Source organism: Odontesthes bonariensis, chromosome 21 (assembly GCF_027942865.1).
Source record: "Odontesthes bonariensis isolate fOdoBon6 chromosome 21, fOdoBon6.hap1, whole genome shotgun sequence".
Classification (NCBI taxonomy): Eukaryota; Metazoa; Chordata; class Actinopteri; order Atheriniformes; family Atherinopsidae; genus Odontesthes; species Odontesthes bonariensis.
The window spans coordinates 18,753,857-18,779,168 of record NC_134526.1 but is presented as its reverse complement, the minus strand read 5'-3'; the positions used below and the strand labels follow the sequence as shown (position 1 = coordinate 18,779,168).

Sequence of the window (25,312 nt, the reverse complement as noted above, 5' to 3'; positions counted from 1 at the left end):
CTGAGCCTAAAATGACACAAAAATACAGAACAAAATATATCTCGTTCTCATGATCATCATGGTCCTTACATGTAATTGTATTAGCAGTTTTATCCATTATTACCTTCAGTGACAAAGAAAACAAAGATGAAGAGTTTCTCTCCTTTCTGTGCCTTTCTATTGGTCTCTTCCTCTCTGATGCCTCTGTTTGAACCCCCAAACCCTGGAAGACTTTAGGAAATTACTGATTTGTCAGACTTCACCAGTACTGTCACCACATTTTATATTTTTTTTAAATCCATGTTTATACCCTGCTACCCATTATATCATTTTCACCTTATGATCTTGTTCTAGAAAAAGTTACTCTCACTAAAAATATGTGCAGTTCCAGCTGAATCAGTGGCAGGCATTTGGCACAGAACAGACGGCAGACAAGCAAGCAAAAAGTAATTGATTTGTCCCCCCACCCTATTCATAAACATACACAAACTTTCTAGTTTTCCCATAGCCCTCTGTCTTTTGATTTTAGTGTAAATGAAAGTAAAGAGAGGAATGTCACTCAGAGCACAAAGAGAGAAACAGAAAGCATTTTGAATAAAAAAGAGAGAAACCCTACAGATCACAACAGAAAGGGCAGAGGAGAAATTCCCTCCACAGATAGTAGATTCTCATTGTTTCTATTATTAGTAATCACTTGTATCATTCATGCAGGATTCCATAGGGTGTACAACTCCTCAAGTCTAAAAAAACGAAGCTGCGTGGGGTGCAACAGAAGATTCAAGCTTCGATGTTTTGAAGAAGTAGAAGAGGAGGAGGAGGAGGTGGAAGCAGCTGCAGGAGTAGAAGAAGAAGTACTGCAGAAAACAGTTATTGGTTTGTTTGTCGTTTCTGAAACCCCGCTCCACTTATTTCTTTTTTTTGTTTGTCTTCTTTCACAAGTCATAGGTTGAGGTTAGGCTGAATTGTTTGTCCCCAGGATGAGTGAGTGTAAATATCCACAACGCACTCATCCGGTCCTCTAGATTTCCACAGAGGGACTGGTCAACCCCCCCCCCCCCCCCCCCCCCGCCCAACACTCCCCAACTCTCCCAGCCACTTAGCCATCTCACCTCATACAGGCAGAGGGCTCCTTGCCAGTTTTATTCTTATTTAAAAACACAGATGATAAAACTCATCAATATTCAATTGGTGGTTGGGAGGGTTGGATTTCATTTTTTTTTGCAGCTAACTTGGCATAGGTTAGCCTTGAGAAGCAAGAAAAAAAAGGGAAAAAAAAGAAAAGAAAAAGAGGTCGCTCCTTTGTCTCTGACTTTAAAGTGTCTTTTATCGAGTCGCAACTCTTGACATCTTGTAAGTGGCTATAGCTCATTACCAGAGGCAAAAATTAAGACACAAAGAGTAGTGTCCACCACTCCTCCTGCCATCCATAAAAACAATTTGAGCTTGGGCTCTTTTGGCATCAAGTGATGATCAACAACAATGTGAGTAGAACACAAGAGGCTTTTATAACCTTCTTTTACGCTACTCATTTATCCAGATCTGCCTCAGCAGTCTTGCTACATCCCTTCATCCTGATATCTATTCTTTCATCTAGCCCAACTTCCCTGGGACACCCCAAGAAGTGGAGGAGAGGAAAATCAATGAACACACAAGAAAGAAAAGTTGTGGTTTCCCTTGGCAGTCACTGCTCTGGCTCAGAGCGTTCTATTTTCTGTCAGTACAGTTCTCTATTTTTTTTTCCTCTTTAAGTCCCTCCCCCATCCCCAGAGGCTAGCACCAATCATCTTCCTCCGTCTCACTGTAGGGTTCATGTAGGCCCTTGCGTGGACCCCTTGGATGCCCAGCTGGAGGGGGAACCTTGTGAGGCCCAGTATGGGGGGGTCCATGGAGATGTGTGGAAGGCGATGAAGATCGGTAACCATTGGGTAAACGGCGCTGGGCAGCAGACTGTACCTGGCTCTGCACAGGTCCAGTCAGGGCAGTGATGGGAGGAGTCGCATGGTGGACAGTTCTCGGTGAGGTGCGAGTGGGCTGCGGTTGGGGGTTATTTACAGGGTGAGGCTGTGGAGGAGGGATGGAATGGGGGTTATGAGGCTGCGGTTGTGTGGGAGGTGGGTGTGGGTGGTTTGCCAGGGCATGGGGGTGGTTGTGGGGGTGGGGGTTGCTGCCCTGCATGGGGCTTGGCTCATACGCAGGTGGTTCATGGTGTGGCTCATAGTCCTGGTATTCCTGGTTGTAGAAGCAGCCATCCCCTTCCATGGAACCACCTCCTCCACCTGTGTCTCCCCAGCGAGGTGGGGGATGATGACCCTGGCGAGATGTGCCATGGTGGGTCATTGGGAGGCCAGCAGGGGGAGGACCCTGGCCTTGGGGAGGTTCTGGAGAAAAGTGTCGAGGGGCTTGGGATCTTCCCTGTGGTCCCCCAGGAGGTGTGGGCATGGCTTTACGAACCACAGGGGAGTATGTAACATGGGGCCGAGGTGTGGCAGGTGTCTGAGGCAACTGTCGACGACCTCTGCGTGGTGTACTGGTCCCCGAAGTTGAGGGGACAGGACTTCCGCTGACCGAACTACTGCCCTACACAAAAAGTGAAATAAAGCAAATAAAAAGAACGAACCACGAATTCAACGACAAGACATGTAAAGTAGAGGATGGTAAAGACGGAGTGAGAAACAATTAGAGAGGGACAGAAAGAACACCAGAGAAAAAAAGCAGATAGAGTCCATATAGACATGCCAGAGAAGACAAGAACAAGAACAGTGGCAACAATAAGAAGAAAAGCACCAGTTATAGGGTAAGTGAAGGAGAGAAATGTAAAAATTAAAGGCATCAAAACAGGAGCAGAGTAGAGGATGTGGATAAAAAGAATGAGATTCCAAACAGCACCATACAGAGAGAAGCAACATGTCACGCAGAGGAAAGAAAACAAAAGACGACAGGAGAAAAGTGGGTTAAAGGGTTGATTTCCAGACCAGCACAGGGTAAATATGGTGACAAAACATATATGAAATGCTTTTAGTTCCTTTGAATAACTTAATGTATATAATAATTTAATGTAATTATTAAATCTAGGTTTAAATGGTCACTTCTTTCTAAATTGAGGGAAAAAAATAGAACAGTAAAACCCCATTTTTAGGTGTTAAGAGTCAGTCCTTCTTTATAGTTTCATTTTTCAAGTTATAACAACAACATCAATGATTGATGTATAAAAATCAATCTTTTTTGAGAAAAGATAATGTGGATTGGGTCTAAATTGCTGTAAAGCAACAGATTTGGAAAACACTGGCAATCTAAAAACATTTCGACAAGGCACCTGGTAAAGTACTCAAATATACATTTCTATGCATATTTGGCTGTTGGTGATTTGACAAAAGTGACTTCATTAAACAAACATTTCCCATTTTGTTTGCAGTATTACATTCACATCAATGCATATCTCTGTGTGAATTCAGTACAATATAATACAAATATGAATAGACATTATTTCTGGCATTTCGAACACAATGGTGCCCTCTGAAGAATACATACATATTCCTTCTCCTTAGGACTTGGTGTAGAGGCCTTAGAATTGTAACTAAAACCATGAATATGTGTTCAGATATGTGTATACTATTATTTCTATTAGAAAGCATCACAGTGATGCTTCAAGCTTTACACCACAGGCCTGCAATTACCCAGAAGCCCACCTGTCTGTGTGTCATGCACTCTCGGCCCTCGCTGGGCGATCGTGACCAGTGCCGGTCCCTCTCTCTGTCCCTCTCCCGGTCGTGGTCCCTCTCCCGGTCGTGGTCCCTCTCCCGGTCGTGGTCCCTCTCCCGGTCGTGGTCCCTCTCCCGATCGTGGTCCCTCTCCCGATCGTGGTCCCTCTCCCGGTCGTGGTCCCTCTCGTGCTCCCTCTCCCGGTCGAGCTCCCTTTCCCGGGAATGCCTGTGTCCGTACTCGCCCCCTCGCTCTGCTACATAGCGCTCCTTGTCAATGGAGCCGTGGTGATGGTGACGATGGTGGTGGTGCTTACGGTCTTTGGACCGGCCCCGATCTCGGTCACGATCCTTCTCTTTTGATGTGAGGTCGCCTGACTGCGTGGTTGTACTCAGGTCTGTGCCGAGGCCTGATGGCAGAGTTATTGTTTGGGTAAAATGTGGTGCTTTGAACATGTCATGCTTTGAAACAAACTTAGAACTAATGGATACTTTGGTTTGGCAGTTTTGTTCAAATGTACTTAGTCCAATATGTACAAAACATGTCTGAGAAAACCTCACCGTTGAGCGGGATTTTCCCACCTGTGTCAGCCTCATTGTAGCGACAGAGGGACCTCTCAGATACCCGATGACTCCGCTCTTTTCGCCGGTGTCCGTGTCTGGAAGCTCTCCCCTCCTCAGGTATTGCACGCTCCATCTTGTAATCATCTGGCCCACCTTTGTCTCTGTGGCCTCGCCCAGACCTACTGTGGCCCAGCGACGAGGCAGAGCGTTTCATGGGACTGCTGTCGTTGATGGTCTAAGACGGAAAGAGACAGAAACCACCACGGGATGGAAGGAGAGGTGTTTCCACTGATTGTCAAGTCGGTGTTCTCTGAAAGCGGTGTAGGGTAAGAGACAGCATGTATGTGTGTGCATGTGTACACATGTGGTCTGTTCCTATGCAAGTCCTACACCAGCCTTCCTCAAACAACTTATGCAAAGCCATGCATTTACACATTAAGAATGTTACAATCACAGCAATTTATATATATATATATATATTCCACTGAATAAAATTTCTATGGCAAGTTTTGGCAAAAGATTTTACGGGCCAAGTTTGGTCTTAAACAAAATTACAAGAAAATATAGAATGATTTTCAGTTTATCTAATAAAAAAGGTGTTAAGACAAAATAAAATGTTTGTTACCGTTCTTCTTTTAAATCAAAACTGTATGTGTGCATATCATCAAGGGAGACATTCCTCTGTTTTTTTTCCCCCCAGTCACTTGCTATAGTGCAAGTAAAGGGGAAGCTAAACGAATTCATCCCAGAGATGATGCCTGATCCTTCCACCTCCATAGACCGAAACATGGCTACTACAGGGCCGGGAAAAGCTGGTGCAGGGCTCATGTTACTGTAACTGCCGACCTCTGATAAAAAGAAAGAATAAAGAAGTACAAGAAAGGGGATGATGGCAAACAGCCATGCCTTCCATGCTTCTGTTACTTGCATTGTAAAAGAAAAAAAAAGGGATTTAATGGTCAGTACAACCTGCAACACTTCCACACTTCCATCTTCCACACCACGAAATGTCCTGAACATGACACGTTCTGGACAGCACAAAGATTTTTTTTTTTTTATTTCTGCGTGCTTTCCTACAGCCATGCATGTACATAGGGGTTGTCCAGAGTCTTCTAAGACCATGGGAGTTTTCCTTTGCAGACCAGAGGGTTCATGCTCAAAGGGAGGACAGCAGGACAGAGCCTATGGGGCCAAAAGTTGCAGACTCAGGCATTAAAACCTTATCAAGTCACTTTATCAAGTCAGTGCTAAATCCTTAGGGCAACTGAGCTGACCAAGTTTTGTAGTTAGTGTGTATTCAGCAAATTAAATGACAACTGATGGGTTTGCAGACACATATAAAATACTAGATTATCCGGCCTCACAGGAGTAGCACTGAGAATTACACAACACATCTATCCAAGCACCCATTTGGCCGAATCTCCCCTCCTTCTGTTTATTCTTTTCTCTCACATACGCACACACTCATGCATAAACACGCCCACTTTAAAAACACTTCAACACATTTTTAGCATGCAGGTAGAAGAATTGTGAGTGGAGACTCGGAAATAGATGGGGAACCATTGATGAACATCCTTATAGTCAAGCACACAAGCAATAAGAACATAAAGCAACACCAAGAGCTGACAGCAGCAGCTGAGCAAAGAGAGTCAGGGAATCATAGGGTGTAAAGACAGCGTTATGACTGTTGATGATGAGAGGGCACAAGCGGAGATAAGCCCAATTCCAACCTAATGCAATTAACAACAGAAGATCTGTTTGAAAAACTAGGCTGGTGTAAGATGTCATGCTAAAAAAGGCTGTTATAATACTTTTTTTAAAATAAATCTTTACCCTATGAACGATGAACACAAAATTGAAGACATAACAAATGAGGAAAAATAAACTTTCAAGAGGGATTGAGATTGAGAACGACTGAAAAAAAATTAAAAGAAACGAGAGAAGACACAAGACAGGGTACATACACTGAGGTTACTGCCACGGTGCTTCCCTTTCCTCCGCTGCTGTATGAGCACAGAGAGGACACACAGACACAGAGCCACAAATACAACAGAGGTATGGTCACACATGGAGCAAACACAAGAAGGGAGGAGGAAGAAGAGGACAGGAGAGGGGGAGGATGGGAGATACACAGTGTGAGAGAGAAATAAAACAGAGGAGAGCAAGTAAAAACCAAGTTGGATGTTGAACCCAAACACAGATGGGGTGCAACAATGAAGAGAAGAAAGAAGGACAGAAAGAGAAGGAGGGACAGAGGACAGAAAAAGGTCTGATTAGACACCACAGCAGCAGTGAAGGCGAAAGAGAAACACCACAGACACTGGGAGTGGTGTGCACCACAGCAGCGCTACACAGACACAAAAGTGCTAAATCAACAGCGCTACAGTTACAACAGCAGTGACGACGATAAGCATATACACGCACAAATGGATTTGCATTCTCACAAACACACACACACACACGCACACAACTGCAAAGTCACACAGCAGCAGAGAGCAGAGTGTCAGTACCAGTGTGACTTTGAGGTCACAAAGAACAGTGAGAGCGCAGGAAAGACATATCCACTGCACACAAACACCCGCACACACTCAGCACACGCATCTGACGCACTCAACACCAGGTTTGTTCCAGTCCTGGTTGGGAAAAAAAACACAAAAAGCCCCGGATATTCAAAGTGCGTTCAGCAAGGAGAAAACCTTTGGCAGGAAGGAACAGACAGTTTAGTGAAACCACGCAAACTCCAAATCATAAATAAATCTGAGTCCTGGCAAAAGAAGAAGAAATAACATGAGGGCAGAGAATGTGTGCATGTGTGTGTGTTTTATAAACGTGTCGTGTGTTAATGACAACCAGAGCACTCACGGAGATATGAGACAACATAAAATGAATGAGTGAAATGAAAAACAAGACAATCACAATTAAAGACCTTCAAGCAGGTGAGGAGATAAAGGGAGATGGAAACATCAGGAGAAAAAAACTGAAGGTCTGACTTTGCCTTGCTCGGTTCTTTTGAATCCAAGCTTGGAGGCTGTGGTTGAGCAAATAAATGTCATGTTCTTTGAGTGTGAACATGCATTTCAATGTAAAATGCAAAACCAACTATTGCAAGAAATGTGCCTATTATGTCCTTTATTACTCTAACTCCTCCAAACTTTCTCCAGTGTGGATTCAAGTACCCGCAGCAACAAATCTGTAAGCAGTGAGTCAGATCTTGCTAAATGTGATATCACAAAATGAAGCGAGACATAATGGGGCAAATACAAAGACAGTGGAGAGGTGAGAATGCTGCTCACTTGGTTGTCGCCTGGGAGGCGAGGCATGGAAGCGGCCCTGCCGTGGCCTTCCATTGGTGGAAAGTGCTCAGTATCCGAGTAACCATCCTGCCCCATCTCTCTCATCTCTACCGTCTGTAAACAGAGCAGGAGAGCAGGAGATGGTGTGACTGGCTGCCATGAAAGCTAACAGGGAGTAGGGGGACAGGTGGAAAAGTTTGTTATCCAAAGAAAGCAGAGAACCGAGGGCCTCGGCGAGACAAATGTGGGATAATTTGGTGAGTATATGTATGGTGAGTGACTGCCTCAATTCTTTAGATGTTGTTTTAGTTTGAAATCACACAGCATTTAAAAGCTAAGATTTTCTTGGGTGGTTGGACCTCATGCAGATAAGACTGAAAGTATACTCCAAACATAATCTAATTTTGTGTTTGCATAGGCAACTGCAATTTGAGCTGCAAGCAAATATCGGCAGAAGGTGATTTTTCTTTGCTGAATGGCATTCATGTCAGATGGAGGAGCTTGACAGTCACAGCAGGAATGGGTTTGAGGAGAAAACCATGTGCAGCCCAAAGGACACGTGAGAAACACAACTGCTGACAATATTGGTCTGGTGCAGCGCTGACTGACACGCTGTAGGCAGGACAAGAGGTTACGTAAAAATGACAACTGCTTTGGCTCGTTAGCTTGCACACGCTGCAGTTAATGCAAATCCAGCATGTTGTTTCTGTCACCACCATGCAAATCTCCCCCTTTAGACATGCAAGATTCCATTTTGTTTGGAGTATACCTAAAGTTGACCGCAAGGACAATAGGACTGAACTCTTCTTTCTCAACCAAACATTTGTTTGAAATATGGGTGCAGCAGTTGTTTTTAATTTCAGGTTGTCATCCAGTTTTAACACCACCCCCCCCAAATCCTGTCTATTCAGAGGAGGCTATGTTTAGGGGCTGGCTGCTACTGGGACTGATCGGTACTTTGAGGAGGTTTCAACGGTATGAAGACGGAATATCTCTCTGAAGGCTGCGGAAAGATAGAAATTAAAGGAAAAATTAAGAAGGATACAACGTGTGAAGAGAGAAGTCAGATTTAAGAGATGAGGTTAACAGCATGTTACTGCTGAAGAATTAAGGTAAGAGACTGGGCAAAATGGGAATGATCTACATAATTCAACAAGGCAGTAAGGATGGTACAGGATGAGCTCTGAACGTCCTCATTTTTGTACTAGGATGGCTTCACATAATAAAGCAGATGATTCAGAAAACATCTAAGAAACTGACTGTGCTGGAAAGTAGCCGACGAACATGAAACAAATTGCAAGTCACAGCCATCAGCAACAGTACGTTGCTTTTTTTCATCACCAACCTCATTTACTGTAAAAAAAAAAAAAAAAAAGGGGGGCACAAATTTGATGTCTCTAGACTGTATCTAATTTGTGTAACATACAATGTTTATGAACAAGCAGGACACTGCTGCCCATGGAAATGAAACAGCAATCTTTAACAGTGTAAAGATCATTGTGCGTTTTACCACTTAGTTGTCCTCCACTGTTCTTTGGGTGTTTGCTCAGTAACAATGACATGAAAGTAAAAACAAATGTTGAACACTTGCTGACACAAACTCACACACAAAAGGATGCATTTTATTTGTATACAGTATGTGCTGTTACACGTGTGGTCCTGGATGTGAGTGTCTGTATGAACTGTCTACCTGCGAGTTGGTCATGCTTCCCAGCCCATCCTCAGAGTGCCCTTCAGGGCTCCAGCTGCCAGCGTTCCGGGACACCTCCTGGGCGCGCGCCGTCATCCATGACTGGCTCTCCGGGATGCCGCCCTCCACTGGCCTGTGACACATGCACAGCAACATAGAAGCATCTTCCTGCTTTGGTCTTCTACAAACAAATCACCTTGTGCAAAGGAAAACATGCCAATAACATGAAACTCACAGTCTGTTGGCGCTCTCTGTTGTCTCAGGAGGTGGCAGGGCGTTAAGTCCCGGAACCCCATCCGAGGCGGGGGTAGGTGGCTCCACGCGCTGAAACAGTAATGGCGTTCGATTCTGTTTGAGATATACAACATGGCCGTCGCCAGCTATCAGGCAGACTGACAGGGAAAGGGAGGGAAAAGGAGCAGAGCAGGAGCAGAACGGGGGCTGTCGCTTAAAGCAAGGCCAGACAAACAACATCATGAAAAATAAATAAATGGAGGAGGAACTCCTGAGCAAGTGATACCCTGCAGCTAGCAGAATAAATAGAAGGACCAATGCGGGGACCAATGCAACAGGAAGTGGAATTCACCCACTCAGTCCAGAGCTGGATCAAAGGGAATGATCAGTAATAATCTGATAATCAACAGTAATCTGATGACAAAATTAATGTGGACAGAAGAGGCAAAAGAAAAAACAAAGAGAAGAAAACATGCTGCCAGAACTTTTGGAGTAGATTTACACTGCAGCAATCATGTGGAAGGGAACATCACAGGTTAAATCGCATAATGACACAAGTCAAATAGGAATTTTTACTTTTGTTGTGATTGATTTATTAGTCATCCGCTAAATAAGTTGTACTTTAATCAGTGTCCTTATGATCCAGTTGCATAAACCTGCTCTGGGTAATCACAAAGAGGCTATAAACTTGCTATAATTGCAACAAAGTTAAGGAAATGTTAAACGTCATCCATCCCTTTCAAAATCTCATATTTCAGAGTTCTAGAAAGCGTCGCTGTCTTGTTCCCTATAAACTTCGTTACATCCTCCCAACAATGTGTTCAATCACTAAATACAATTTAAAGTGCAACACGTAAAACCAAGATTGCTGTCATTTGCGCTTTTTTTTGGATAATGATACACTGCAGAGGATTCTCACTATGCGCTACTACAGCATAGTCAACCCAGTTCTGCTACAGAGTTTTCCTGAAAAGCAGCATGTGGACTGAGGAGCACAGATAGAGGAAAAAAGAAAGGAGTGTAAAACGAGGGAGGAAAAAAAGGGAGCATTGAGAAATAAGAAAGGAAGGTAGTGTTATACTGATGGGTTAGGGACATTGTGACAAACATTACAAAAAAAAAACATGCCATGAACGCGATATTGTCTTGAGAGGCAGGCAGATATTTATGATCCAGTTGCATAAACCTGTTGAGGACCATAACACTTTCATTTTGACAAGATGCCACTTTCATGTGAAAAATAATAAAATACAGCAGTGTTGATGTGGAGGGCAACTCTCTCCTTTAATACATGGCAGAACGCCAACTAAAGGGAAACAGAGGGTGCTAGTATGCAGTGCTAACAGTCCAGGGTACAAGCACAGGTAATGGAAGGTTAGCAGATGCAGTATATTTGCAGGCAGTCAATATAACAAAGAAGCCACCGAGAAGATTCCCATAACGCTCAGGGGTGGGCACATTGGGGGCTGTGACAATGCCTACAAAAAATGCACAATCCATTCGTTTCTGCATTTTATTCTTTTTTTTTTTTTAAAGTTCGGTAATTCACCCAATGAATTTTGCTTATATTGATCCTGCACAATGTCAATGCTGAAATTACTGTTACAAAGCTTGCCCACAAGATGGCAGCACTACGTCTGCTGTTCAGCAAGGAGCACTGCACATTGAGGCCGCATTTAATTATGCCCGTTTAGTTGACTGAATGGGGACTCTTCCTTGATTTTAACAGAGGCTGTCACAGCCCGGGCAAGTAGAAATGAAGCTACAGACCTGTGGTCTTTCTTTCTGCACGTCAGTCTGCCTTTTACTTTTAGGGGTCAAGTGCAGGCAGGGTTTTACTTTACCAGAGATTGCAGTACCTGCTCATCACGAAGAGCCTGTGATCGTTTGATCTTGCTCTGCCGGTAGTACTCCATAATCATCATCGCAGCGTAGATTTTCCCCACCGTCAAGTCTGTCGCTGCTGAGAGAATGACAAGTTACCCTGCAAGATTAGACCCTTTTGGTATGGACCCTGAGCACGAGGAATGGCAGAGAAGGTTGAGGCATGCACACAAAGAAAGTTGCACTCTCATTCACTCACACACACACACACACACACACAAACACACACAAACACACACAAAGATCTCTCATACACACAAACACAGAGCAATAGTCTTTTCACTGACAGATTAAACAACTATATTATAATCATGCTTAACTCAAAGCATCATTATATCAGGCACAAGGGAAATCTAATTTAGATACAGATCATGCTTGGTATGCAATACCAAACAATCCCACAAAATGTGGTTCTTGTGACATCCTTGGACTTTGCTGCAAATATGAAATGCAATAGTGTCAGTTTCCAAGCGATTTAACATTAGTAAATCACATGCAACAAGCTGTTGGCTCCTGCTCAAAAGTTCTCAGTGTAAATATTGTACAAAAGACAAAAAAGAGAAACTGCATCCAGTATACAGCGCTGACTGCCCTGGAGTGAAAAGACGTCTATAGAGAATTGATCTATAGTAAGGCACCCTCTGATTTCAGGCACAATAAGAGGGACTGGTGTTGGTCTCGTGTGTGTTTGCCTTGTATCTAACATGCTGCCTGTCGTCTTGGTTTGTTTCTTTGTGTTAATGTTTTATAGGATTGAGGTATTTGGGTGTGTATGTGTAAGGGGACCGTCGCTTCAGAGGTTTACAAGTTCGAATCGCGGCCGGGGCCTTTCTGTGTGGAGTTTGCATGTTCCCCCCATGTATGCGTGGGTTCTCTGCGGGTTATCCGGCTTCCTCCAACCTGTCAGGTTAATTGGTGTCTCGAAATTGTCCCTAAGGTAGAGTGTGAGTGTGCATGGTTGTTTGTCTTGCTTGTCTCTGTGTGGCCCTGTAATGGACTGGCGACCTGTCCAAGGTGTACCCTGCCTCTCACCCAATGACAGCTGGGATAGCCCCCCCCCCCCCCCCGCGACCCTAAACTGGCTTAAGTGAGTATAGAAAATGGATGGATGTGTGAGGGGATGTGCCAGCTGATTCAGAGGGTGCAGCAGTGATACACAGAGACAGACACTGGCTGAGAGAAGCAGACCTCAGGTGGTGTGAAGTGAATCATCGTTGGAGCACGGGGTGGCACAAGGTGGTCGAACCATTCACGAGTCGGTGCCTACACCCACACTCTGAGACTTACACTTATGTGGCGTAACCAGCAAATCCAGAGTCTTCTGGGAGAGGTTGGGCCAGATCGCCATCATCTCTTTCCTCAGCTCTGCGTCCATCTGGTGCTTGTCAACACCACCTAGGTATATTCATGAGAAAACCAACACACACACACACACACACACAGGTACGTACACAGGTGCATGGACATCAGTGCCCAAGTGCACACACATCATTCATACACATTAAGTTGATAAAAAGAGGTAAAAGAGAGGACATACAAACATAGAAACAAAAAAGTGTTTTTATTTCAATCATGATCATACTTCTGGTCAATTTACTCTGAAAGTTAAGCCCCTTGACTACCCCTCAGTCTAACACACATACATACTTTGTATGATCCTCTATACATGAGCTACAGGGGGAGATCATCAGAAGAGCTGAAGATTTCTAAGTTTAGAACAGTACAGAAACAGCAGACTGCATAAGGATCTGATCAAAATGAAAGATATAATAGGGATTCCAAACCTTCCGCACCCTTGGCGATCTTGATATCCAGTGCTGTGCGGATCAAAGCCATAAGGGTGGAGTTAAAGTGGACTGTGTTGTCATCGGCCACAGGCAGATCCATACGGAGCAGTCTCTGTGAGAAAGCCAATCAGGGTGAGTGGTGAGAAAACTGGGAAGTAAGTGGAGCGTATGTGGAACCTCCAGGTGACAGGGAAGAGGGATGCCAGGTTTGTGGCAGGAAGGGGAGCAAGGAGAGGGGAGAGGGGAGAGGGGGAGGGGGAGGGGTCTGAGACTGAAGGAGCTGTGAACAGCATCTACAGCAGGTGCTGACTCTGCCTGTCCGCCTGTAATGGCTCAGTTAAGAGTCCAGTGTCAGATAAGGCATACTTGGTTTTTAATGCTTCAGTATGAACAAACTCAAAATATTTCTCAAATTTCAGAATGTTTTATAATATGAAAGAACCTGTGAGTACCAAAGTGATGTACAAAGAGCTTATAAGATTTGCCCTTTGGCTCATACACATTTGTGTCATGACTGTTAGTTTTACCATGTGATTATGGGCATCTAAAAGACCTCACAGGTTGGTTTAACTGTATTCTTGAGCCTTCAATGGAAAAACAGGTGAACAGGCTGAGCAGCAGCTGCTATTATCCAGAGCTCCCCCTTGAGGGTTGGAGGTTCACAGTGAAGGCAACAAAGACCAGATGACAAACCAATAAACCAAAAACAAACTGAGGGACTGGTCTAAGGAAGGAGATCACTTTGATTTTCATTTATTGGTTTGATCCTTTGTAGGTCTTGTCGACTAGTAGTAGATTGAGAAAACACAAAGATACACAGCAACTCACTGGGTGATAATTCGTGCGCGTTTGGTGACAAAAGACGACAAGCGGAATCGGCGACAACCTTAACATGCAGCGTATCAAAGCAAACCCCCCCCACACATTCCGATTAAATGCTTCTTTTTTAATCCATCGTCCCCCAAATCCTTCTTGCATATCCCGCCCCCATGCAGCATGCATTGCACACATAATATGCCTCACAGGACAAGCAGCTGTGCAGCTGTACACAGAAAGCATTCTCTGTCGGCGTCACTGAAATGAGTTTGTGAGTTGTTTTAATGTGGCTATCATTAAAAAGGAATAAGGAAATTTGATGGGGGCTATGCTGAAATGATGGAGCAACTTGGTCCACCACTAATTTTCTGAGGTCAAATGTGTGAAAAACGGGTACAGGCTCAGAGGGTTAATAGGTGAGAGAGAGCAGTGTTCCGTGGGAGTAGAAAGACGAAAACAATGAAGCAAAAAAAAAAAAAAACAATAATCCAAAGGTATTTAGGAAATGTGAAGTGAAAAGAAATGCTTATTCTGCAGGAATATATGGAAAGAAAATTATAAATAAAGAAAAATCTGTTGTTCATGAGGTGGAGCACATAAAGGGGCCAAAAATTGAATAAACAAAGACAAAACAATGCAAAAAATTAAAAAAAATTTAGAAATTAAATTAAAAAAATTAAAGAAGCATCACCAAACTTAGACGGCTGTGTCTGTATAAAGCAGTCCTGCCTGAAGGCGCTACTGTCTCTCTTCCTGACAGAGAAGATTGAATAGAAAAAGAAGTGGAGCTAGATGGGTCATTGTTCTGTGGACTGGTTGGAAGGGTAAAGGTAAAGGTTTGGATTTCTCTCTTTGGCAGGGTTGGTGACATACGAAAATTGTTCCAGCAATAATGATCAAGGGACATATCATTATCATGTCAAACCATGCATGAAGAGCATGTTAGGTTGTTGAGCAGGGGAACTAAAGGTTTACTTATTTGCTCTATTTCAGGAAGGAGGCTTATAGTTTCAAAATAGGGTAAAGCTAAAAGGGATACAGAGAGAAAGTGACGTTGGCGTGGGTTGCAGTAAGATAACAAATCAAAAACATGACTTGATGAGAAAGAAATCAAGTGAGCATAAAAACATGGGACAAATAGTTGCTGCGGTAGTAATCATTATTTCTAAAGTGCAATCGGGGGATTGCAGAAGCAAATTTCCCAATAGGACTATAATTTGTGAGTGTAAAAGCAATGTAACCTCTGGAAGGTAAGTGGGTATTGGACTGACATACTATTAATTGAACTCGTGTTTGCGCTCCACCCAATTTGCGATTCAAAATAGTACAAAATGTCAGTACTATTTGCCCCACGTCTCCTGGAGAAGGAGCAGCGGTTGGATAAAGCGATGCTTGGGAGTGAAATGCTCTCCACTGCCTACAGGCTGTTTGTCTGGCTGATGATTTCTCATGAGACTGTCAAGCCGACCACACTGGAACATATGGCAGCTTAAATGTAATCACCATTCTATACGTTTCTGCTTTCGAAAAATAGTTTATCAAAGATCTTTGTGTCTGTGTTGTCTTTGACAGACAGGGGTTGTGTGCAGGAGGGAGGAGGTGGTGGTGTTCATCGGCCATGCAGAAGGAAGGTGAGGGAGTGTCTATGCGTGGGGAGGGGAGCAATATGCAGAGATGAAGGGGGCTGGAAACAGAATAGAACTGCATTGACGACAGAACCAAAGGACAAAGAGAAGATTGGACTTGCAGATAGAGAAGGCTGCTTGGGGGCTTGGAGCTGCTACGTGAAGGGTGACAGAAAAAGAACTGCTTCTGTATGGCAACCAAAGGCTCTCTGAGGAAAACACATCACTGACACAAGCCCTTCTGCTCTCTCTACCATGAGAAATAACAGAAAATATCTATGTGTAGGTTGATATGACCTAATTCCGTGTGCGTTTCTTCGTGTGTGTTGTGAGTGTTTGTGTATCGGCTTCTTCCACAGAATGGAACGAGTCAGAGGACATAAGTCTGGTGGACCTTCCAAGCCCTGCTGCACACGCATGCAGTTATGTAAGTGTGTCTGTTTAGCAGTGTCTCAAAGTGAGGACAAGTCCGTGTTTTCATGCATACGTTAGACGTATGAATAATGGTAATAATCTGTATGCTTACCACCAACACTCTGTTTTTAGACTATGCAAAAAAGACACTGTTGATCGTGATGTGCACAGCATTTACATGTTTGTGAGACCTATGTGTCCAACGGTGCAAACGAGCTGAGAAGGTCCCTCTTTTTCGTTCCCTCCTGTGGACACACAACCCCGCCTCATCCTTTCAACCTATCTGTCCTGCTACCTGCACCCACCAATTCCACAGCACCACACAACGCCACAACACCGACCAGCCCACCCCCGCTTTCCACGAAAAGAAACAGAAATAGAACCAAAGAAACAATGACACTAAAGTTAACACAACGCTGAGCGCTTAAATCCCTGGGCCCTCCCTTTCAGACCCGCCCAAATCCCCACAAAACACCCATAGAAGGCTCGATTAAAGATGGGGGCCTTTCTGACCTTGTAGGCCACCCGTGCTGGACACCTCTTCCCGAGGCCTAGTGGAGGACTCATGTGCCTCAGCATGTCATACATTTCCCTGCAACTGATCCTGCCACTGCATCAGCAGCCAGTGCCACCACCCCGTTAACAAAATCAAAAAAGAGAGAAGGCAGACAGTGGTAGTAGTTATAGCATAGAGTTGAAAGGAATGAATAGAATATTAAGAGAGAAAGAGAGCAAAAATAACCAAAACAAAGTCAAATAAAAAGCAGAAAGGCGAGGTCATTGGGATCATTTGGACAGACTGTGGCCACGTGGCTTTTCTCTGGATTGCAATATTTTCTTCCACTTTGTCATGACAGAGAACAGAGGGACAAAACTGGGGAGGGCAACAAGATGAAGCTGAGAATTAAGAAGTAAATATCCTTTTTTTGAACCTGAAGATAGTTCTGGTCAAGCAAAAGTACAGAAGAAGGCAAAAGTTTGGGTACCTTGGTCAAAAATTCTGCTCCTGCAAATGGTTAAGTGAGCGAAAAGATGAACTGATTTCCAAAAAAGCATTAAGTAAAATATAGTACATTGCTTTAAAATGTTAATGTAGATTACTTTTCAAGAAGAGCTTATGCAAAAGTATTTGAATCATTGTTTGTGAGGATTATTAACCATTTTGGCAACCATGAGATTTCTGGGTCATCTTGCATGCATTGCAAAACCTTTTGTCTTTTGAGGTAATACATGAATAATTTTGTGAGGGTTTAGATCATTATACTGTTGTAGGAACTGTTCATTTTCAGCTTTCCAGGCACATGATGTTGGTTCCAGGTATTTAATCGTCTCCATTCTTCTACCAGTCAAACGCTTATCATGCCACTGTCTAAACAGTTGCGGTGTTCTTTTTATGAAATTCTTCAAACTTTTCAAGACTTCAATTTTATCACCCAGCGATCTGATTCATTCCCAAATTAATCCAGTTCTTTCAGTTATCTATTGACAAACTTCTGTCCTTCCTTTGTAGGAACTACTTTCGCTTTTGGAGTGCTCTGCTGTGGTTTAAATGCTTTATCAAAAACTATCTAAGACCCAAAATCTCTTTTGAATTGTATCATTTTCCATTGTTGCTCACTCCAAAGCCTTCCAAAAGAAAGATAATTCTTGCCTTATACCAAACTGAATGTTCAGCCTGTTACACAACTTAAGGACAAGTTTGAAATTGAAAGGTCTGGATAATACAAAGATAACACTAATCTTGCTTAAAATGCTGAAAATAATGATTTATTGATAACCTTTATTCATCTTGAACAATCTCCATGCCTTTTTGAGTCATCAGTTCACTTGAAAATCCAGAGTGACCAATTCTTTGGCCAATTTTTCACCAGACGTGCCCAGACTTTTACCTGCCACTGTATATTTACTATGTGTTCGAGTGTGTGCGTTTGAACAGAAGAGCAGGGCGAAGCTTGACAGCAGGCAGCAAGCTGCACCTGCTTGGATGAGACAGGGGAGGAAGAGGAAGTGGTGTCAATGCAGTTTCTGTCTTTCCCCCAACCCCTCAAAAAACCAAGAACAATGCAACACTACAATGGGCAACCTCAGCTTGCTACATTATAGCCATGGCTCCACAGCAAGCAAAAGAAAAAAAACGGATCTTCAAAAAAAAAAGAAGAAAGAAAAAAAAAAGAAAAAGAAAAAGATCCATTCAACAATGTGACAAAACTTCTAAAACGTGTTTTCAATTTCATTTTGTGCAATTTCACATGCTTCGCTTGGTGTCTGCATTGTCCCGCACATTCTCTCAGCAGTTCAGAATGCAAGTCGATAAGGGTGGAAAAGAAGTTGTAGGTTGAAATGAAAACGCAAACAAAACGAACTGAAACAAGAGAACAAAGCAGCATTCACTCCATTCCTGGATGCTGTGGCTAGCAAGTGTGGTTGAGAGGTTTCATTTGAATGGAAGTCAAACCTTGCAGGCCACCCTATGGGGGCATTTCTTGCCTAAGCCGAGAGGCGGGTCGATAACTCGTAATAAACTGTACATGTCCTTATAATGTATGCGCCCGCTGCAAGAAGAATACAGGGGAGTTAAACACGCACACAAACAGGAAAAACAAAACACACAAACAATTCCAGAAAGAAAAGAGGACATTGGGAGAGCACAAGATTGACAAGAAGAACACAGTATCTGAAAATACTTCACAATATTGGAAAAATCACTTGTGAGACATCTACACTTTAATTCACACAAATATTGAACACACACTTCACTGCATGGCACATTTAATTCAATGTGGCCATCAGCACTGCCAACACTCCACCTTCCATATCTGTTTATTATCATCTATTCTGTTGCTCTGCCTCTTCTGTAGTTCAGCAACCCTTTCCGTCTGCTTTCCTAAACCAACCCCTGGCAGGATGTGTGCACAATGTAATTTAAGTAATAGCACACATACACCAAAAGCATGCTCTTGGTAATTGCTTAATAGCTGCTTGTGGTGTTCAGATTCCCTCCCTCTTAAATACATGTTCAGTGTTAGCCATGTGCCTTCGTTTCCTGTTTTGTGTTCCCTGTGCGTGTTTGTTGAAGAAAGGAAAAGGGTAAAAAAAAAAAATCTAAAAAGTCTCCCAAAAATAAGCTATTTCTATTACCTCTCATTACGAATAACAATCCATACTTTTTAGATGATCTTATCTAGAGTATCTTTCCAGCAAATTTGGAGTTTTCTGTTACAGTAGTCTATGTGCAGTCTACAGAACAGCTTAAGGGCAACACACAGGAACTGGAATACAGATACCACGAAACTTAGCATGTCTACATGCGAGACACTGACATTACAGGGAAGTTTTGTTTGGAATGTAGACGTTGCCGCATTACGTTTTTGGCAGTATACCGATTCCAGAAGAGGGAAAAGGATATCTCTGGACAGTTTACAGTAACTGGGGGGAAGCGGAGGAGTAGGGAGGGGTTGTACAGCGTGACAGGGATAAACAGATGCTCAGTGAGGTTATACTCCGATCCATTACAGACCCCTTGTAGCTGTTTTGCTGGAGCACCACCTTTTTCAACTAGCTGACGCTTGCGCTTTGTCCATATCAGTTTTTCACTATGCCACTGAAAAAAATCTTGAGCTCATGTTTACCAAACAGGAAAACTGTCACAGAAGTACAGTGACCGCTGTCATTGCTTTGGCCTTAGGACCTCATAAAACATACACTAAAACAATTCAATTAACCTGAAAGTGAGGTTCTACAACTGTTTTTTGCAGCTGTGTGTGGAGTGCATGTACAAACATGGGACATGTTTCCAAATACATGTCCAAGTATTCATTTCGGGATAAATAAAAATTGCAGGCGAATGGTTAATTCTTCCTTTTTTTTTTGCAGGTGCGTCTCTTTGCATCCATATGTGTGGCTTGTATTAGCACTCACCAGGCGGCAGGATCATACTCGGCCCATATCCTGACATACTCATCCAGGTGGTGAGGTCCAAGAATAGATGAATCTCTAGTCAGGTACTCAAAGTTGTCCATGATGACGGCTACAAACAGATTCAGCATCTACACACACGTGCACATGAATGCAAATACAAAAAAAAAACGATCAGCTATAAAATAACCAGCTGAATAGTTCATGCAAACAGGGCTTTCTTTTCAAGAAAAATATGGAGATGTGGTGATATTTTGTGTGTTTAAGCTTTTCTTTTTGTGTGTGTGTTTTTGGATCAACAAGATCGCGACAGACTGTGGGTGAGGATGTGAAATTATGAAGCAGGTGCTCACCAAGAACGAGCAGAAGAAGATGAAGGAGACAAAGTAGAGGTAGGCAACCTGGCTACCACACTCCGGCTCTGGATTCCCTGACAGGGGGTCACAGTAGTTGCCCCCCAGACACGCCAGCATGATCTCGTGCCACGCCTCTCCCGTTGCACTCCTACAAGATGAACAAAAAGAATTTCTGTCAATTTTCCAAGAAAATGTATTTGGAAGATCAATCAGAAACTATATCTTTGTTTAGAGAGAAGGATTCATGGTGGTAAGTAAATATATCATGTACATGTAGGATATAAAAGACAAATAAGCACCGAAAGAGAAGCATCAGAGCCTGCACGAAAGTCCTGAAGTTGTTGTGTTGATTGATAGCACTCTCTCCATCTTCTTCGATTGCAATGTTCCCAAAGAGCTGTCAAAAACATTGAAAACCACACTTTTATTGTAATTTATTGAAAAAATCTTAATTAATCTTTAAAAAAGACATGCTACTGTCACCATTTGCAAAACCTTTCTCATCCCATAATGCACCAAATCCTTATGACCATTATCATCTGTAGAGGGGGATTACTCTCCTGCTCAACAGTGTCCTCTTCTTACTTATAATATAAAATATATCAAATGCTTCCCACAAGCACTGTAATAATTTTTAGGTCGAGGCTCTCACCCACCTGCATCCCAATGATGGCGTAGATGAAAAACAGCATGGCAATGAGGAGGCAGACATAAGGCAGTGCCTGAGGAGAGACACATTGATGCAGAGTTTTAAGATTTAAAAGACTGTATGTACTTGAACATGTGTCAAGTCTGCACATGTGAATGCACAGGATTTTAATGTGTTATCCTGTATAATCCTGTTTATGTTATCCAGTAAAACTGGAGCAAACCTTGAAGGATTGAACGAAGGTCCAGAGCAGGATCCGAATGGTTTCTCCCTGCCTCAGCAGTTTGATGAGACGAGCTGCCCTGAACAGCCTTAGGAAACTTAGGTTGATGAAATTATCCTGCAGCACAGCCACATCACGACCAGAGATAAAGACAGATGGGGAAGTTGAAGGTAGGAGAGGAAACACGAGAGGAAGGTGACAGATAGGAAAAAATGAAGATGTGGGGGTTGAAATAAAATGAGAGTAGTTAGATGCACTGCAAATTGTGTAAACAATGTTCCAAAAACATAAGTGAGGGGAAAAAACAGTCAAACTCAAACTGATGGAGATTCAAACTCAATACAAATTAAATAATCAGGGGTCAAACAAGTCAAAGCAAACCAAACTCAAATCAGCAAGGCTTCAACAAACTTTTCATATCCAGTAAGTCAGACAAAACCAAACAATGCAACACAGGGGAAAGGAAACCATCCAAATCTAGCTAGTTTCATCCAATTGAAATCGACACATTATTACTAATCGTGGTAGGAAAGGGTGATTAGTTTGAGTGCAGGGAAGTTAGGACGTTTTCTTGGAAAGACAACCAAATGCACCAGTTCTCTCAAGGCAAATATGTCATTTTTAAATTTTACCAAGCCCACAGCATGCAGATGCAAACCAACACAAGGCAAAGCAGCAAATCTAACAGCAGCTCATGCACCATCCGATAGGACTGACTGAGGAAGTCGCCTGATGTACAGTCGTGATGTCACAGTCAAAGAAAAAAAAAAAATCAAAAGTCACAATATCTCGTGTGAAGTCCCACTATTTCAGATCTTCCTGAAGATTTTTGTAATCAAAAGGTGATTTTTCATTTTGTCACTTCTGGTTGACTCTCTCTTCCATACGATATGCACTCTTCGACTGTTTATCACAGTGAAGAACAAAAGGCTGCAGTTTGAGAATAAGTGCACAAAAGGAACTGGCAGCAGCCTATGCAGGTTCCCTTTACCGTACAGCTTATACTACAGTGTCCTCTGCGTGTGTTGTGAAAATAAAGTATTCCTGCCAAAGACATGCAAGGGTCATCATGCATCACTTCTTCGCTCTGCCAGGGGCAAATCTTCGAACTCACTCAGTTGTCCGTGGAAACACTCTACCAGTCACTGTCATATGTGTGGGTGAGTATGTGGATAGATGTAGCAATCTATTCCAGTTTACAGAGTCCAATCCTTTACAAACTGTGCATTAGTTCTAAGTAAAGGATATTCAGTGAGTGTTGTGGGTGATTGGAGTCCAGCAAAACATGCTCTTTTCACAGCCATAACACTGGTTGGGATGCAGATAAAGCACATGCAGTAAAATAAGATCTCAAAAAAATTACAAACCCTCTACATGTGGATGTTGCAGGTATATGGTTTAAAGCAGCATATTTTGGGATTTTTGGTTGATTCGAAGAACAACCAGACAGATTGACCAAGCCAGTTGTCATGGGTGGGCACAGAGGATTCATAGTGCATTTTGATTGGGCAGATTCACAGCAAGTAGAAGGTGGTGGGGGAGAGAAGGGGACGGGGCAAAGTAGATTACAGTAGGCCGTCGTAAAGTTTGTGGACGATTTAAAGAAAGCATGTGAAAAGATAAAAAACAAAAAAGAGAAATCATCGGTCAATGCAGAGATAAATCAGCACAGTGCATAGCTTTTGTATGTCTATACTGAACTGATACTAAGCAGCTTTTTTTTTTTTTAAATGAATGGATTTCAACCATATATTCATGACTTCATACATATTGAAATATATTCAAGAATGTTAATGGTTAAAGAACTGTCATTTTTGCCTTTAGGTAATGCCTTGATCCATTTGTATCGCTTCCTCCCTCAGACTGAACTGGAAGATCACGGCTCTTTGTAGTTATTAAGCTTTTGAATCTTAATCCAGCAAATACTATGTAAATTTGACTTTGTCATTCATGGTTATGAGCTTTTGAATTCCTTTGACTAAAAGCTATCCGAGAGATCTACACACCTCCACAATATGCTTAAAGTATTCCTCTAAAGCTCTTGAGGTGTGCTCAATTAAAATGAAAAATGATTCAAATCTGCCCTGTACCATTCACCAAGTGTATTTCCTCCAAAGAGCTGAAGTACCATTTGTTCAAAGCTAGCCTTCAGCTAGCTAAGGAGTGTATGTCTTTAACATTTCCATTCCTCTTTGGGCATTTACAGAGGGATTTCTTGAGATAAGTATTTTGTTTTTTGGAGGTTTTTTTTTGCTTGTTTTTGCTCCAGTTGTAATATTTTCATCCACACTTGGACAAATTCATTTTACGAGTCAAAACACTGCTTTAACACAATTTGAAATAAAATAGATATTTTAAAAGAGAAGAAAAAGGAAAAAAATATATATATATATATATATAAATATATATTATATATTATACTATATATTTTTTATATACATGTACACATGTATATACAGTTTATACATATATATATATTATATACATGTACTTTTTAATATTTTATATATATACATATATACATTTTATATATATAAATACATATATACATATATTTAGACTACACCCTACTAGTGATGATATAGACTAAATATTTTGCTTTTATCTGTCTAGATTTTTAACAAATCCAGTTTGTTCTTTCACCTCTAGCTATGATGCTTGAAAATGGGCTCAAAGCTTTTTTTTGCTTAGGTATTTCTTTCCCAGTTTATTTGTCTCAATGGTAAGCACACGGTACAATTTTCAATGGAACTTTCAGCCTTTAGCTGTTGTGACTAATAGAAGTCTGATACAACCTGATAACATGAAAGCCTGTTGGGCTTCTTGGACAAACTATGAACTTACTCTCTGTAGTGCACCAGCATGCTTCCTGCCTTGCTGTCAGTGCCTCATAGCGAGCTAGCTGGAGCCCCATCCCACCAACTGGGACAATTACATAAGACTTTCAAGAGATGGGGAGAGGGGGGGGCATGCATGACTGAGCAATACTGAACTCAACAGTGGCGTCGAACTCATGCTCTCCTCTGACTGCCTGTCTTTTCTTGTGTAAGTTTTTGAGGCACTGACAGATGTGAAAGTTCACAGACATACTAAAATTTGGCTATAAAACTTTGCTAAGTTCATATCATGTCATTTTAAACCCTTGAGTCCTCAGTACAGAACTTTCAAAGATACACACAGATGCAAAAATTACTCAAATCCTTCCACTTACCCCAAGCTCCGTAACCAGGATGTCAGTAACGCTGCCCAGGACTGTCACAAAGTCAAAAATATTCCAGGCATCTTTGAAATAATTCTGAAATCACGGCAAGAGAGAAGAAAGACATGGACAGAAGATAGAGAAATAGAAATTGGGGGAAAAAAAAATCGAAAAGGATGAGGTGAGATGAAGCCAGGTGACGGAAAAAATGCATAACATGGATGAGGGAGGAAACAGACAAGGACGAAAGAGGAAATTAATAGAGCAGATTAATATTGACAGAGAAACAGGGCAGTGCAAGGGGATGGAGCACATATGGAACACAGTGAAATAACAAGGAAAATGATACAGTGTGATTGTAGTGATATCAAAATAAAAAAAGCACGTTAAAAAAAAATTGAAAAGAAAACGGGGTGAGTAAGCATCAGAGACAGAAGGAGAACAAGAAAGGGGGAAAAAAAAGTCAGAGTTGGACAGGAACAGGAAGAAATTAGATGAGACAAACGGTCCATCAGTGACGGCATGTTGGATGGATGCCCGCAGACAGGCTCAGGACAAAATGTGCTGCATCAGACGACTACAGCAGTATTCAGACATTAAATACTGACATTCTACTACATATTCTAAAACACAAACCAGACCTAGAGAAAATCAGTGAAATTCTTTCAGTCTCAAAAACATTCAGAAGAAGCATTACGCAGTCTAATTACTTCAATCAGTATAAGATTTTCCATGCATAAATAGTATATTCAATAGTATAGGTGAAACATATGTGAATTAGATCTAAAAGTTGAGTAATTCAGAGAGAAAGAGAGATTGTGAGGACAAAATACTGACAAACGAGCACTCCTGCTTTCCTACATATTGCCTGAAGCCAATGTGTGCATTAGACATGAGAAGGGCTGAGACGAGAGCAAAGGAGGCATCTATTAAGATGAACCACCTTCATGCACATATCTCTGAGGGACGGCATTGCTTTCATTTAT

The 25,312-nt window shown here is 42.3% G+C and overlaps 1 protein-coding gene across 12 annotated transcripts in view; it reads right to left on the bottom strand.

Annotated features, from left to right (window-relative positions):
* Positions 1-1,054: 1,054 nt before the first annotated feature.
* cacna1aa (calcium channel, voltage-dependent, P/Q type, alpha 1A subunit, a) overlaps positions 1,055-25,312 on the bottom strand; it is a 75,840-nt gene continuing 51,582 nt past the window's right edge. For 4 of the 12 annotated variants that reach the window (XM_075453906.1, XM_075453911.1, XM_075453912.1 and 1 more), the window contains 16 exons: positions 24,339-24,422; positions 21,128-21,244; positions 20,912-20,977; positions 20,555-20,652; positions 20,253-20,403; positions 19,903-20,030; positions 18,440-18,536; positions 13,127-13,241; positions 12,630-12,737; positions 11,318-11,421; positions 9,460-9,572; positions 9,225-9,357; positions 7,535-7,648; positions 4,260-4,476; positions 3,666-4,087; positions 1,055-2,556 (listed from right to left, as the gene is read on the bottom strand). In XM_075453906.1, the coding sequence (XP_075310021.1) occupies positions 1,750-2,556; positions 3,666-4,087; positions 4,260-4,476; positions 7,535-7,648; positions 9,225-9,357; positions 9,460-9,572; positions 11,318-11,421; positions 12,630-12,737; positions 13,127-13,241; positions 18,440-18,536; positions 19,903-20,030; positions 20,253-20,403; positions 20,555-20,652; positions 20,912-20,977; positions 21,128-21,244; positions 24,339-24,422 (2,874 nt within the window). In that variant the 3' untranslated portion in view covers positions 1,055-1,749. The other 8 variants (XM_075453908.1, XM_075453916.1, XM_075453909.1 and 5 more) reach the window with 7 other exon arrangements.